Genomic DNA, 15,152 nt, shown 5'->3' on the forward strand with positions numbered 1-15,152 from the left:
ACAACCAAGCGCGATTTAAGCAACCAAGCAAGCATAGAGAAGGCTGCTTGCTTGCTTGCAAACTTAAAGAGAGGCGCTTGGCTTGCTTGGATAACTAAGCAATTAAGCGTAACAAGCAAGCAAGCAAGCACGCTTGCTTACTCCCAAGTATGCTAGCCAATGACCTCCTAACCGGGTAAGGCTTGCAACATCTTCGCGAGCATCGTCGATAGCTCTCTATAGAACGTTTCTTCCCGAGTCAAAATGGATATTTGATGAGGAGAGACGGGATAGTGATACTAAGCTCGTGAAGAAGGATTGGATTAGAGCTACGCACTTAAGCGTCGTTGTCTTGATGCCATTTGGTGTTGATAGAGGTAGCTTGACTTCATCCTATGCCTCGATTTTCGGCTCAGTTCCTCCTGCGAGAACAACATCGTTGTCCGCTGCCGGAGTTTTCCAGTTAAACTCTGCAGGGTTATTGCAGATATGAATATCGGTGGCTGGATCCAATGTCCATGAGTGGATGAGTGGATGTTGTTGAGACGCTCTCTGGTTGTTGAACGCGGAAGAGAAGATGGCATATGCTTCGTGCGGGGAATGATCAGCTAGTGGGTCTCCTGCGTCAATTTCTATCGAATCGGAGTCTGACGCTTTACCATGCTTGCTGCCGTCCCTGGTCCTATGCTTCTTAAAGCGTCGATTCTTTTCCCGAATCTTACTTAATACTCCACGACTATCCCTAGCCTCGAAATCAGCTATCTTCTTGGCTTTTTCAGGGTCTCCGACGAATCCTCGTTGCTGGAGTGCTGTATCGATGTACGGGCATTGACCCTGGAAGTGACTGTCGCCACAAAGGCAGGGCTTTGTTGGCTTATTTACATCGTCTATTGATCGTTTCTTGTTGTTGTATGGAGACGGCTGGCCATTCATTGCCGCTCTAAAGGCACCTCTATGAACATTTGCCTTTCTTGAGTAGATTGTACGATGATAGCGCAAATACTCGGCAAAAACGGTAGAGAGTTGAGACTGATGAGGTATTTGCTTGCTAAACAACCTTCGTCAGCATTGAGTCATGGCCGATCTAATGTACGTATGAAGTAGTTTTCTATGCTAGCCTGGAGAGCGTAATTCATTTTCGCAGGTACATCCCCATCACGCCCGATAGCTTCGGAGACGTTGTCTTTCCCTTGTGCCCCTCTTTCGAGCACTTGAACAGAGAGCGCAGCATTCTCTGCCTTGAGATCAGCTACTGGCCGAAGTGGCGGCCGAGTATCCGTATTGCCCATGATTGCGTGTTCAAGGGATGCGAATAGAAGTGAGATTATACGACAGCATGTTTACAGTAAACCCCCATATTCAACATACACCCGAGCTGCTCAAGGTAAAAGTGAGTGCCCCTACAATGCTAGGCGCCCACTTCCTTGTGCATAGATACGTAGTGTTCATGCAAGACGTCGTGTAAGACAACCGAATGTCTGGCTCAGGTTGCGACGACGAATGTAGACATGGTTCGTGCGTCGGGTGGGGCCTCGGCTATCATTTCCCAATCGAGAGATACTAACGAGCTTCTGCAAGCGGGTATCCGCTTTCTCCATCAAGACGATAAGCACCCACAGCGAACTCCGGCTCGGGCCCGAGTATAAACTTGGGTGTTGGTCAAAGAACTCGCCATGCTCGCAAGCCGAAGTTAGCGCCGCTACTATGCTAATAATAATATGCTTATGCTGATGCTCGTCGTACGACAGGCCACGTAATATAGTTTCCGGGGGTAAGCCATCTATATTCACCGGACCGGCCCGAGTACAGTCCGACAGAGTGTTAGATTAGAGCGCGTCCTGGTCAAGGATCCCACGGCAAAGATAGACACGGGGATTATGCTAAGCAACGACGATAATCGTTATGCTAGTAAGGGGGCTAGCAGGTGACGGAGAAGATAGTGGAGTCCATGTTCTGGTAAGCAGAGGTGCGCTTCTTGTAGGCAAGGGGCTGTTTGACGATGTGATAGAGTAGCCGCACCATCGGGTAAGGTATTTAGTTGGGCATCATTTGCTGAATTTGTCTCGCGTGTTGCCTTGTTGCGAAGAGCCTGTAATATCATCTGCCATAGGATGCTGCAGTACTTGGAAAAGGCCAACGGAGAGACGTCCTGTAACTAACGCACTGCAACTGAATTTACCCGTTAGTTATGTAAACTTGTCATCGTTTAGGGGTGTATATTGAGGAATATCCTTGCATACTGAGAACCCCTACTATCCAAAAAATAACAAACCCAGTTACTCAACTGCTCTTCAGTACAAGGCATCTAGAAGGCTAGTAATAGCTTAACTAGATAAAGGCCGAAGCACAATAGCCACGCTATACACCACAAACTCCCGGCCAAAGTCTTACGTAGCTACCAGTTGCATAGACTATAATGGAATAATAATAAAAAAAAACTCCGGATCGCGGGGATCGTGAACTTCTCCAGAACCCTTGCGAGCTAACCAGTCGTTCTACTACGCAGGGACGGGTGTGCGATTACCGTGACCGCTGTGATTTCCTTATTACTAAAGTAGCTGCGCAAACCCGTACACTACTGTGCTACATGGTAGAATTCATGTATGTGGACCACTAGCAAGGGACTGTTTTAAGCTAATCCATTTTCAGACGATAATAATACGCTAGTTAATATCGAGTATGGCCACCCTCAGCGTCTATCACAGCTTGGCACCTATCGCCCATCTCATCTACTAAAGATTGAAGTAATTCTAGATCAATCTGCTGCCAAGCCTCTTTTACAATCACGCGCAGCTAATCACATGATCGTTACTGCCCATTTGGGAGATCTTTGTGGTATTTTGCAATCCAATCCTTCATCTTATTCCAGACCGTCTCAATAGAGTTCAAGTCTAGGCTGAACGGAGGTCATACCATCGTTGGCACGTATCATAACATAGTCTCATTCTTAGTAGCTTTTACGGAGTGCGCAGGAGCGTTATCCTACATGAAAACAAGACCAGGTCTTATCCGCATCCATCCATCCACGGGAGGGATAATCCTCTCACAGTATTTCTCCGCGTTGATAGACCTCCACTCTTCGCAATACAGCATAACGTACCAAATTGTAACTAGTTAGATAGAACGGCCTTTGGCCAAAGTCCTACATAGCCAACGGCTGATACAGGACTATAATGGAATAATAATAATAATAGACCTCCACTCCTTTTCCCAGAATAGCGCTGGACCTTCCTCACTCCCATTAAAGCAAGCCCAGAACATCCAGCCACGTTTTCGGCGTACTTTATCCACCAAACAAATATCGTCAAGCTGCTCGCCGGGTAGTCTGGTAACGTGGACCTTCCGGTGCCTCCCTCCAGTAACCCACGTCTTGTCGCTCCATAGAACGCTATTCCATTGCTCGCGGGTCCAGTAGATGTGCTCTTCTGCCCAGCGCAGCCAGATAGCTCGATTTTCTGGTAGAGGTGGCTTAGCGAGAGCAATCCTTCGAGTATATCCAGCGTTGGTGAGGGAGTATCTGATACTACGTTCGGTAACGTTCCAATCGGAGAAGTATTCAGTCAGAGCCTTCTAACTCACCTGGCGGGTAGCTCGGGACGATCGGATGAATTGGATAAGCTCCTCTAGCTGCCTCTATGAGAGCGCTGAAGGTCTCCCAGTTCTCTTCTTTGGGGTAACAGGTCCAGAAAGAGTATGCTGGACCTGCCGCTCAGTGAACTTGAAGTGGCTTGCGATCGCGCGGTGTGTATATCCGACTCCGCGTAGTGTATGTACCATAAGCCGCTCATCGCGAGTTAGCTGCCGGCGACGCGTTGGTGTCTTTGAGGGCTCCATATTTGGCTTGTATCGCGTAGAAAAAAGACAAGTTACCTATAGTTAGTCGTGGTTGAAAATAAGAAACGTCATGCCTTGTCAAATTGGGTAAAGATTCTTCCGAAATACGGCCGGATTGTTATATTTTAGCGTCCACACACACATAACTTGTACCATGTAGCACAGTATGTATCAACCAAGGGGCGGCAAGACTCCATGTTCAGCGCACGAATCTCGGTCATGTCCGTCGCTGCATAATAAAAAATTCTGTGTTCTGAAAACGACGAATCAGATCGCGAGGATCGCATGCTCTACCGTGTCCGTGTACCGAACGCCCAGAGTTACCGGACGTCCACACCGACCCTTCAAGCCCACTACAGAAATGAGGCTGTAGAGCCATACTTTATGGTTATTGTTATAAGTTTTTTTGGTGGAGTGTTCTGAAGGCCTATGCGACAAATGTTCTATACAAAATACAGTTAAATAGAGGGGCAGTTCGGCCGCTGCGGGTGCAGCCGCGATACCTACAGTCTCCCCCCCCCGCGCTCGGCTGTCGTCTACGCGTCTTCGATCCTAACACGCCCAGGGATCTGCACTTGTTCTATAAACTGGATGACTTTGGTGGCTAGCTATGGCTTACTTAGGGTGGCCCGGGGGTTGTGCCGTCCACGGAAGTTGCGGAATACCTGGTGCCCGAAGTTCTTCGGTGCATGGATACGGTAACTACTGGGTAATAGCACCAATCAAATTAAGAAGCATATCCGAGCTCACATGTCTCTTGTTTCCATTAGAGTTTTTTCTAGTCAGACATTATCTGGGACGAGTAACAGGAAGGATTCTCTCCCTAGAGAGGTATGAAGGGTTGGAAGCCAACCGGTGTACACGACAAAAGGTAACGATCAACGCGGGACATGCTAATCACATAATGTGTCATCAAGGACCCCTTGTGCGCACTCCGCTTACCTCTACAGTAGTGTAGTTCGGTCCTGCCAAGTACGGCCCGACTCAGCGCCGCGGCATTAGCCATGTTGTTCACTAAGTCTATCCCGGAGCAACAGTGCGGGTTAGATAGCTTGTTTCATAGATTCGCATACACTATCTCACATGGGGGTCAACAATAAAAAACTAGGTGCATGTGCTGTGAATACATTATACCTAGGCTTTTTATATCTTCCTTTCTAGTTAGGCAGTAGAGACGATTAACTGTTTCCTGTAGTATGAGCAAAACGTTTACCTTTGTTGTTGACCAAACAGCTCGTGCTGATCTTGGATCTAAACGAAAGCTTAGGCGCCGTCGAGGAGCATGTGAGAATTGCAAACACAGAAAAGTGGCATGTAAGTATCTTAATGAGTCATGGACACGATTTTAGCAGTAATTAAGCAGTACAGGTAACGGGTCAATGCCTTGCCAACATTGTCTCGTAAGATCACTTAGCCATAAGTACAATCGGTTATGTTTGCCAAGTATACTAATAAGAATTTCAGAAAGCGTCTACAAACTGCCAGTATACCGAAAGTAACCGTTCGACCCGAAACATGATTCCGAATGGCAAGGCAGACAATACAAGGCGACAGACAAAGACATCCCCAAACGCAGGTGCTTTATCTAGTTCGCAAGGTCTTGGACGCACAGATTTCTTTTCTGAAAATTTCTCGGAGACTTCGATTCCTGATCTCTATTGGGATGATTTGGCCGATGTACCCGTATCGGAAGATCCTATGGCTCTTTTTAACTGGCACCAATGGGGCGACACTGTCGATGAACCAATTTCTGCACCTTCCCCGAGCTTTGAGCTGTTGGGGAGTACCAAAGGGCACGAGGGCACCAAAGGGCACGAGGATACTCGCTGCGAGGGCTTAGACACAGATCCACATCTTCATGATGATACGCACTACTATTGCAGTGCGAACAATCTTTCAGGAGGTTGTATTGTGTCAGCCTCGGCTGCTATTACCGGTATGGACAAGTGCTAGGTTACATTCACCCTGAATCTATAACTTTGACTAAATCGTAATAGAGAAAACACCATATTTCGACCATGTTCGCTCGTCTCTCTACTGTTGGGTACTAGAAAGCATGAAAAAGTCTCATGAGAATGAAAACACTCGCATTATAGAAGCATTGCAAGGGCTTCTGGCAGCGAACTCTCTAACAACCAACAACTGTTCTTCCAAAGAATTGGACATAATATCTGTTCTTACCGATCTACGTTCTGAGCGTTCTTTTGGCAAAGAGCTTTTCCACAAGCGCATCGAAGGTAACATACTATCTAATCCCTACAAAACAGCATAACTTGCTAACATCGATGCATAAAGCTTGCTTTGCAGAACTGGATAGGTATGTGGTAGTTCAAAACAAGTTATCCTTTTTGCTTTTTTGCTTTCTTTTTGGAAAATCATTAGTACCCTGGCCGTCTAATAAACAGACTAGCAATATTGGAATCTTCCTAGACTTGGCAACCGTGGATGCATTAGTCGACCAGGTTCTTTTTTACCCTTTAGTCAGCAATCCGACCTGTATTGCTTTGTTTTTCTCAGTACTGGCTATTGGCTCCCGGCGTCTGGATCTCAGTCATGGTACGGGCACAATAAAAGGAGCAACTATAGGCTTCTTCAGGATAGCTCTACGCATGAGACCTCATCCATATGATGAGACTAGTCTCTTGACATTACAGGTAGACAGAACACTACGTCAATGCCAGCTCTTGAAATTTTGCTAACAAAAACCTGTGGGCTGACAGGCGCTGTTTTCCATGGTTAGTAAATGCCCTCCCTCTATGGGTTAATATAAAGCTCGGCCTTATAATTAACGATATATATCAGACTTACTTCTCGTATACCATCGGTGCCAATTCCACGTCTAGCTTGATGGCTGACGCTACTTCGGGCCTCCAGACCCTTCGCCTACATAGCTGTAGCGCGATCGACAAGTTGTCTTCTGACTGCTTGGAACAAGCAAGAATCAAGAGAGTCTTCTGGGCTATCTACTCGATGGAAAAGCCTTACTGCCTACAAGAAGGATTGTTACCAGTAAGTAGTGCATCACAGGACAAAGAATCTTATAGAATCATCTTTGAGACGAATGATTTGCTCCTAGGAACAGCCGCTAATTCAAAGCTCTTTAGTTGATACACAGTGAATATGCGGACCACAATATTTCTGCATCCCAGGGCTCTCCTTGTAAAGGGGACTGGCTCAATGTAAACATTCGTTACGCGGAGATTTGCTCAGCGATTCTACAACAACTCCACACCCAACGGCAAAGCAGGAAAAACTACTCGTGCTGCTTTAGAGGAGTAGATTGCGAACACAACTCAGCCTCTGCCGTAAGCCGGCTTGAGGCGACACTCACGACGTGGAAAAATGACTTTTTCTTCGATTTTAGACTTGACAACTTATCGGCGCTTCCATGCGATGAGAGGCGCCACAGGCTAACATATATCAGCAAATATCATTTTGCCGTCGTTGCCATTCATTCATTACCAGAAACAGAAAACACAGACATGAGTAAAGAAAGACGTTGCAAATCAGCGCGCGAAATATTGAACATGAGCGCACACATATCCTGGGCCGATCTTTGTGACAACTGGTTAGTATTTGCCTCTTTGTGTTCGGCCTTCGCACATCTCAAGATTAACAACTAATAACTAGTGAAATATTATATTATAGGTCACTTTGCTCCGTTACATCTTTAGCGACTTGTATTCTCGTAGCAGGAACAATTGAAAAAGCTTCCGTTGTAAAGGCACAGAGAAACATAGCAGCGACCACCGGCATTAGAAGCAACGAGCATTCTTACAAGAGCGGTATTGAAACAGACATATCATACATAGGTATAGCAATTGGCTTCTTTAGTCGAGTATCCCTAAGTACAACTCCTGATTTCGGAGCCGCGGCCATGGTGCTGTGTAGCTTTGCCCTCAGCGTAGGAAGATCCTAGTGTATTGTTATCATTTGTTAGGAATAACTGTATGAGTTCAGTCCAGGCTGGTGTTACACGGGGTTTGGTGCTTATACTCAGACTTGGGAACAATCAATTTGATCGGCCGATTGATTCGCGAACGCCCATCAATGATTAGAAACAATCGAAAAACAGCAACTAAAACAAAACCCACCAAAACGTCAATACAGCTATCTACAGCAAACTATGTCGCAGCAAAATATTAAATCAAAAACCTTGAGAGAGAGCTGCTCCCCAAAAGGCTAAGTATTCGACTATAAGAGAGATTTAGCTATCTCTTTACACAAAAGACATACCACAATCAGTTTAAAGATGCTATGCAGTGTTTAGTATATATTATACCATCTGAGAATCTTAAATCAACTCATTTAACCAGCATAAGATGACCATGTAACACTGTCACGCCTCGGACGCCTGTATTATTAACACGAGTTGCTAGTTATATCAACCTAGGACAGCCGCCAGCCTCAAGGCGGTGGGTGATGGCGCAAAAGTTGAAGATTTATGAATCTTGCGCACTGGAATATCCATACTAAGCCACCAATGAGACTACTGGTAGTCTCAACCTGTTGCTGGCATTATTGTCTAGCGATGATTGTTGTTAGATTGCTTAATCACGTTGGGTAGTTGTGACGGGGGTACTCCGACAGGTCCCCTAGCAGGACCATACTGACTGAAAATTCATTCACAGAAGAAGAAAGGTTGGATCTATGACTTTTAATAACCACGTTCTTCTAGATAGAGAGTATCTTCTAATACTCCAGAAACAATAGTTCATACCATAATGTTACAGGAAGAACTCCTCTACATATCTATCCTTATCTAGAGCAGCACGCCACTCCTGTAAACTTTTCGCTTCACTCTTTTGATACTGTTTATCAGTCTCCCAGAGCAGCGGTCCGAGGACGTCGTAGGCACTGTTGGCTATATTTTTACCTCCACAAACAAGAACACGACCACCGGCCTTCCATATGTCTACAATATCGTTTTTCGAGTCTGCTAGCCGCTCATGAATATATTTGCAACCCGCTGCTTCAGCTGCTGCTGCTTCATGGTCCCTGCTGAATGCACGGCGAACCTCGACGAGACCATCTGCTTCGAATGCTGCAATCTCCTTGGCATAAAGGGAGTCGAGCGCTGGGCCGCGACAGCCATAGAACAAGATTGTTCTGGGGAAGTTTTCACGCTTTCCGGCTTGTTCTAGTGACCTAGAAGCAGTCGCAGCAGTAATTTTACGGTCCTGTAAGAAAGCCAGGAAAGGAGCTATGCCCGTTCCGGCTGCCACCATAATGACTGGACGAGAGACGGGTTGGTCTTCGGAGAAATTGGGAGATGCTGGATGAAGTGAAATATAAAGGCTATCGCTGGCCGTGAGTGTTGAGAGATAAGTCGATGCCAGCCCCCCGCGTTTAAAGGGGATGCAATCTTCAGTCAAACCGCCGTCCGAATCTTGAAAGGGATCATTAGGCTCCATAGGTTGGGATGTTGGCAAAGATTTCGCTGAGCCGACAACAGTATATGTCAAGGTTGCAAACCCTGGTTTCCAGTCGGGACTGGAAGAAAAGGAATAGGCCCTTGGACGAATCGGTGTCAACAGTGACAAGAAGCTTGCGAGGGATATCTTAACGTCTGGGAATATGCGGAGCAGATCAAGTACTGATAGTCTTTTGTTCAAGACTTCCGATTTGTACTTTTCAGGCTCAAGGAGCTCAAACAGATTAGCCTTTACTTGGGGCTTATCAGTCGTCACCAGGGTAGCAAGAACCTGTATGTTCCTAAGACTGGCTGTACGACCAAGGTCGACGTATGCACTGAACAATTCCGATGCTCTGATTGGAGTGTCAAGTGGAATTCCCAACCCCATATTTCTCTTTATGCTCCGAATATTGACTAGGGTTTCAGTGTCAAGATCGAAAAGGCCAAGAGCGCTTCGCGTATCATCGACAGAGTTGCGGGGTAGAATCTGCACATGATCTCCAGACTTGTATTTGAACCCTACAGGTAATCGAATCTCGAGATGGCGTTTCTCCGCTACACCCGGAGTGGATAGTGTGCGGGCGTTGGTTACAATAGCAGCAGCAAACCCTTCACGTATGCCGACAAGTGGAGGCTTTATCAGTGATACCTGGAGTCCGACATCCCTTGCGTCAGTCATGCAGTTTGCATCACCATCTTGAAGCATTCGGTTATCGCTCAACTTGGGGAAAAGCTGGGTCATCGTCCATTGTTCAAAGTCCGAGAATATGTCGGTAGATGCTCCCATGTCAGAAGTACCCATTGGTGCAACTCGCTCAGCTCCGCGCTCTGACAAGAGAGAATCGACGAGCCTTGGGACGGCAAAGAAACTGCTGGTCCAGTCGCGATGTCCTAAGAAGAGGTTTTTAGTAGGGTTACTACACAAGCGTCGAGGTTTGAGAATGATTTGCTTGGTTGGTACGACCAAGAAAGGTTAATCATAGCAGTAAACGAAGAGCGACTGAAACGTCAAAGAATGCAAAGTAATATTCAAAAGTACACGTACCACATCCGAAAACGGCATATCTCACACCTGCGAGCTCATCTTCTTGTGCGGCTTTGAGCCAATTTACAAAATTCACAGCATCTCTCGCAGGCTCGCCGTTGTAAGACGCTGTGATGGTAACCACAATCACATCTTTAGGAAGCTTTCCTACAACGTTATTGGCTGTATCAATGAGTTTTATACCTAAACCTCGTTTAGTAGCATCGTTTGCAAGGACGCTGGCTAAAGCCTCGGATGTTCCGGAGTTGGAGGCATGAACAATCGCTAAATGTACTTCCTCATTGTTCCTCGGACCTGTAGTAGGCTTGCTTGGTATTGGTCTGAAAGATCCAGTGGATGAGACTGTATCTGCACCTTGGTGCATTCGCAGGTTCATCTCAGTGGGGCGTATGCCATTTCGAGGGCGGACCTTCATTGTAAGGCCGACCGGACGGACCGTCATTGTTACCTGTATTTTAAGATTGTAGGTCTCATCTTTAATTAAATCGAAGTTTTGGAGCACCATGGCAACAGCCTGCGTTTAGCCAATGGTGTTAGTTTGGTAGTTTCATAGTGTGAGACGGCCGAAATAAACCTTTACTACTTACTATTAATGCCTGCTGCATGGCAAACGGTCTCCCAATACACGCGCGCATTCCGTTTCCAAACGGTTTCCATGCGCACGGCGGTAGTTTGTCAAATTTGTCTTGCTCCATACGCTCAGGCCGGAATTCGTCTGCATCATCGCCATACACGTCGGGATCGCGGTGTACCGAGTCAAAGACAATGAAGATGGACTGGTCCTTTGGGACTAGGTACTTTCCAGCTATTACTTCGTCTTGAAGCGGCTTAACGAAGAACCCGGGGCCAGGATCTCGTAGACGAAGCGTCTCGCGTAAGATACTCTCAAGATACGGTAGTTTTTGTAGATGTTCAGGCATCACAGTACTGCTCCCAATGACGGCATCCACTTCGTCTCTGGCTTTCTGGAGAACTTCTGGATGTTGGAGAAGGTAATAGAAACAAAAGGATAGCAGACTGGACGTCGTTTCGTGGCCTGCGATGAAGAAGGTGAGCAGGTTGTCCACAACTGATTCATCGTCCAGACGTTGGCCAGTATTAGGATCCTCATGGCTCAGCAGTGCATTCAGAAGATCATTCCGATCGACTGGATTTTTGAGCCTCACCTCGATGAGCTTCTCAATGTCGTGGCGTAACTGGTCTGCTTGGCGGTTGAATTTGTTCATAGAACGGAACCGGACCCAGTTGTTGATCCAGTCAGGTAGGTTACTTTGCAGCAGAGATTCTGTCATGGTGTCTACAACAGCTTCTGCGAAAGGATCCTCGACTCCTGCAGGTCTATAGAAGCTATTGAAGCGATAGTCAACAGTGCAGAGGGCAATCGTGTCCAAAGTCAACTTCGTCATCTCGTCACAGATCTCGATGGGTACGTCCTGTCCAAAACGGGCCCAGCGTAGACACATCTGCTCACAAATATCTCTCATATCATCCACCATAGCTCTTATCCTCGCGGCACCAAAGAGTGGCGCGATGACACGGTGTGCTTTTTGGTATCTGGGATCTGCAGTTTCCGCAGTGAAGAGACCATGTCCGACCACTCGCCTCATCCTATCAATTGCACCTCCTGGTAATTTGCAGAATCGCGTTTCATCACAGAGCTCTTCAGCCACTCTGCGACTAACAACTATGACATCTCTGTACGAACCATAATTAATCATATACACATCGCCTGTCAAGAGTTAGCGATTGTCGCCGTTCACTTGACATGGATGAACAAAGTGCCGCTTGCCGTATGTTTTGCCCATTTCACCTAATGACTTTGTGAAGTTGTCAGGATCAATGTCGAGTATGTTCCCTAGAAACGGAATCGCTGTATCCTACTGTTATCACGTGCAAAAGTTTGTAAAGTTACAAGCGAGAACACCTTACGTTTCGGGCCAGGTATTGGCGCGAGGTCTCTGGGGCATTTGCCAGCCATTATGTCGCCCAAAGTTTGATTTTTTTTTGGATAACAAACTACTTCAACACTTTCCGTCCAGAGGTGTATTTGGGAATGGGAGCTAGTGGATTAAGCTGAGTTCTGTTTCCAACATATAGCAATACAAGTTCCAAAGGGTTTCAATTTCAATAGAGAACTAAGATATGGTAACAAGCAACAAGGACCATGGTAGGCCCGCGACAACTAGGCCTAGAACGATAGCCCGAAAACATGGAAGTGAGGGATGGTCTGTGAGCCTGTGCGGGTGTACGTATGCGGTATGGCGACGGATTTCACGGCTACCGGTTACCCTCTAAGGAAACAGTACAGCTACACTTAACAGGGTTTGAAGAAAGGGCTGTCTCCCATTAGAGTAATTCAACGGGTAATGCCTTGTAAGGGTGACTGGTTAGTTCTCGTCATCAATGATATTCTTGTACAGTAGCCGTGGTAAGATGCGCGCAGTGATTTTGCTGCCTGGTCAGGTGCTAAACGAGTTGCTCACTAAGCGACTTAATCGGTCCTCTCCTTCTCGCTTCACGCCCTCGTCTTGCCTTGCGCTCGGATCTGGAACTTGGTAGTTACCGTTGGAGAAGCGCTAAATGAGCGAATGGTTTGAGGAAAGTTGAAATACCATGTAACTTGTGAAAGCTTCCCGTTGTTCGTGTGTGTGACGGTATCCCGATTAGGCATCCGGCCTCTAGTACGTATTCGTTGGATCAGAGCAGCCGAGGTTCCAACCTTTACGATAGTTCCTCACCCGAAATGTGCTTCCATGCCCTTTTAGAGGGTCCCGTGTCATAGCCACCACATTATTGCAAACAGCATTCAGCTACCGATTCGTAGACACAATTTACACACGACAGCACATTACCATAGCAATGTCGATGCATCACAAACCATTCGCATAGTAATGAAAGCGTGATTTTGATTGCACCAATACTACGAATATATGGACCGTGATATAGTGTCCGCAAGCCTCTGCACAAGTAGACAAGACGGCCAGATAGTGACTAATCAACTCTTAATGTAGTCTCTTGCATGTATTCAATTGCGCGATAGAATATTACTTCTGAAGAGGATAATTAACTACAACTTACTTAATACATTTCGCTCTCATCAGAATACTGTATATGTACGAAAAGACAGTTTCAGGACCACGCTTCTATAGTGCAGCCCTGTCTTTGGAAACGGAAATATGAAGTTGCGAAGAGTTCAGGTGATGTTGGCTGTACAATTTCCCATAATCATGAAGCTTGCCGAATGGATTCGACATGTTGTGTCGCATCAGAACCTAGGTTCGAGTCTATGGGGCCTTCATATCTAGATACGCATCGCCTTCCTGGTTCACCCCTGCCTCCCCAAATCGTGTCTTCAGTGCGTCTATTGTGAGCCTACCCAAGCCGTCGATAGTACGAGCGTCGAGGATCTCTAAGGTACTGAACTCTAGACCACCAAAACTGCGCTTGATCCAGTTACGCAGCTCTATGGTGACCAACGAGTCCACGCCCAAGGATGTCAGCGATGCAGTCAAGTCCATGTCCTCGAGCGGGTGAAGCATAAAAGTATAAACGCGGGTGCCGATGACGCGCGTCACAAAGTCTAGCGAAGCCTGCTCATCAAGGATACTCGGTCCCGCATCAGCTGAAGCCATGAAGAGACGAAGGGCGTCAGTATCGCTGTCCTCTGCACCACCGCCCGTGCCACTTGACGCGTTGTGATTGTGATATAGGCCCATGCGAGAGTCCTTTTTCCAGATAACACGGTTAGCGGGGTCCAGCAATAGCTTCTCACATCGCAAGCCAATGGTGAGCTGATGGTTCAAGTGATCTGGCTTGCCCGCACTCGGAGTCAGAGCCCAGTTGATTCCTTCTAGCAATTGGCGGGTACGCAGAAAGAATCCACCAGCGGCCCTGAGTGCTTCAGCCCTTGTCGGATTTTGAGCGAGATAACCAATGTCCTCCATCAGACCAACATGAAGTACTGAAGCGGGCAGACCGAGCGCTTGACGATGCTGAGTGAATGCAGTAAGGTATGTGTTACCGGCAGCATAATTTGCTTGGCCAGGCATACCGAATGAGCCGCTGATAGATCCAGTAGCGAAGAAAAAATCGAGGTCTTGTGGTGCGGCGCGGTGAAGATTCCACGTGCCCTCTACTTTGGCCTTGACCGTTGTTTGCCAGTCCTCCAGATCCATATCCGCAAAGGCCTTGTCGCGAAGTACCATGGACATTTGTAGAATGCCCCGAATGGGCTTTCCTAGAAGCGCAGACGCCATTGCGCGCTCAACATCGGCTATATCTGTTACGTCGCCTTGGACAGCCTGTGCTGTGCAGCCTTGACATTGCAACTCCTGGAAAAAAGCTTGGTCGTTGGTACTTTGACCAGCAGAACGCGAAAGGAACATAAGGTGACGTGCCCCTCTTTCTACCATCCACGTTGCAACAGCGCGTCCCAAACCACCCAGTCCGCCTACGAGCATGTAGGTAGCCGATGGACTGAGCTCAACGTGCGGTGTCTGTGGTGTCTTCGGTAGGCCCATGCCTTTCTCTGGAATTGACACCACAACCTTGCCAAGGTGCGTACCTTTCTGCATATACCGAAAACTCGCCTCGACCTCAGTCGCATCGAAGACTTTGATGGGCTCTATAGGTCTGATTGACCCTGTTGTAAGCATTTTTACCGTTCGCTGTAACAACCTGCGAGGAGAAGATGGCCAATTAGTATCCAGTACATTCTAGCCAAGATATTGAGTAGAGGAAGAATGCATAACTTACCCTTGGCATCTCGTCGCATCAAATCGAGCCAGATCAATGCCGATGAAACTCCTATTTGCTTCAAAGAGATCCATTTCTAGGCGGGCCTTCCCAATGAAGTCTCTTTTGCCAATCTCAAGCATC

The 15,152-nt window shown here is 47.0% G+C and overlaps 4 protein-coding genes across 4 annotated transcripts; 1 reads left to right on the forward strand and 3 right to left on the reverse strand.

The window, feature by feature from the left end:
- Nucleotides 1–372: 372 nt before the first annotated feature.
- Nucleotides 373–912, reverse strand: COCCADRAFT_9908 (uncharacterized protein; the record flags this gene model as incomplete). Its single annotated transcript, XM_007719994.1, has 1 exon — nt 373–912. The coding sequence occupies one exon, from the start codon at nt 910–912 to the stop codon at nt 373–375; it is 540 nt and encodes a 179-aa protein (XP_007718184.1).
- Nucleotides 913–5,146: 4,234 nt separating this feature from the next.
- Nucleotides 5,147–7,871, forward strand: COCCADRAFT_41782 (uncharacterized protein; the record flags this gene model as incomplete). Its single annotated transcript, XM_007719995.1, has 9 exons — nt 5,147–5,164; nt 5,299–5,749; nt 5,811–6,050; nt 6,109–6,130; nt 6,224–6,467; nt 6,616–6,822; nt 6,918–7,381; nt 7,462–7,625; nt 7,774–7,871. 9 exons carry the CDS (start codon nt 5,147–5,149, stop codon nt 7,869–7,871), a joined length of 1,908 nt encoding a protein of 635 aa, XP_007718185.1.
- A 669-nt stretch (nt 7,872–8,540) lies between these two features.
- On the reverse strand, nt 8,541–12,252 carry COCCADRAFT_111498 (uncharacterized protein; the record flags this gene model as incomplete). Its single annotated transcript, XM_007719996.1, has 5 exons — nt 8,541–10,120; nt 10,275–10,788; nt 10,862–12,003; nt 12,040–12,129; nt 12,204–12,252. The coding sequence occupies 5 exons, from the start codon at nt 12,250–12,252 to the stop codon at nt 8,541–8,543; spliced, it is 3,375 nt and encodes a 1,124-aa protein (XP_007718186.1).
- Nucleotides 12,253–13,558: 1,306 nt separating this feature from the next.
- On the reverse strand, nt 13,559–14,929 carry COCCADRAFT_31024 (uncharacterized protein; the record flags this gene model as incomplete). The annotated part of the gene is made up of 1 exon (XM_007719997.1): nt 13,559–14,929. The coding sequence occupies one exon, from the start codon at nt 14,927–14,929 to the stop codon at nt 13,559–13,561; it is 1,371 nt and encodes a 456-aa protein (XP_007718187.1).
- Nucleotides 14,930–15,152: the final 223 nt, after the last annotated feature.

The sequence above is a fragment of the Bipolaris zeicola genome (genome assembly GCF_000523435.1).
Source record: "Bipolaris zeicola 26-R-13 unplaced genomic scaffold scaffold_379, whole genome shotgun sequence".
Taxonomy (NCBI): Eukaryota; Fungi; Ascomycota; class Dothideomycetes; order Pleosporales; family Pleosporaceae; genus Bipolaris; species Bipolaris zeicola.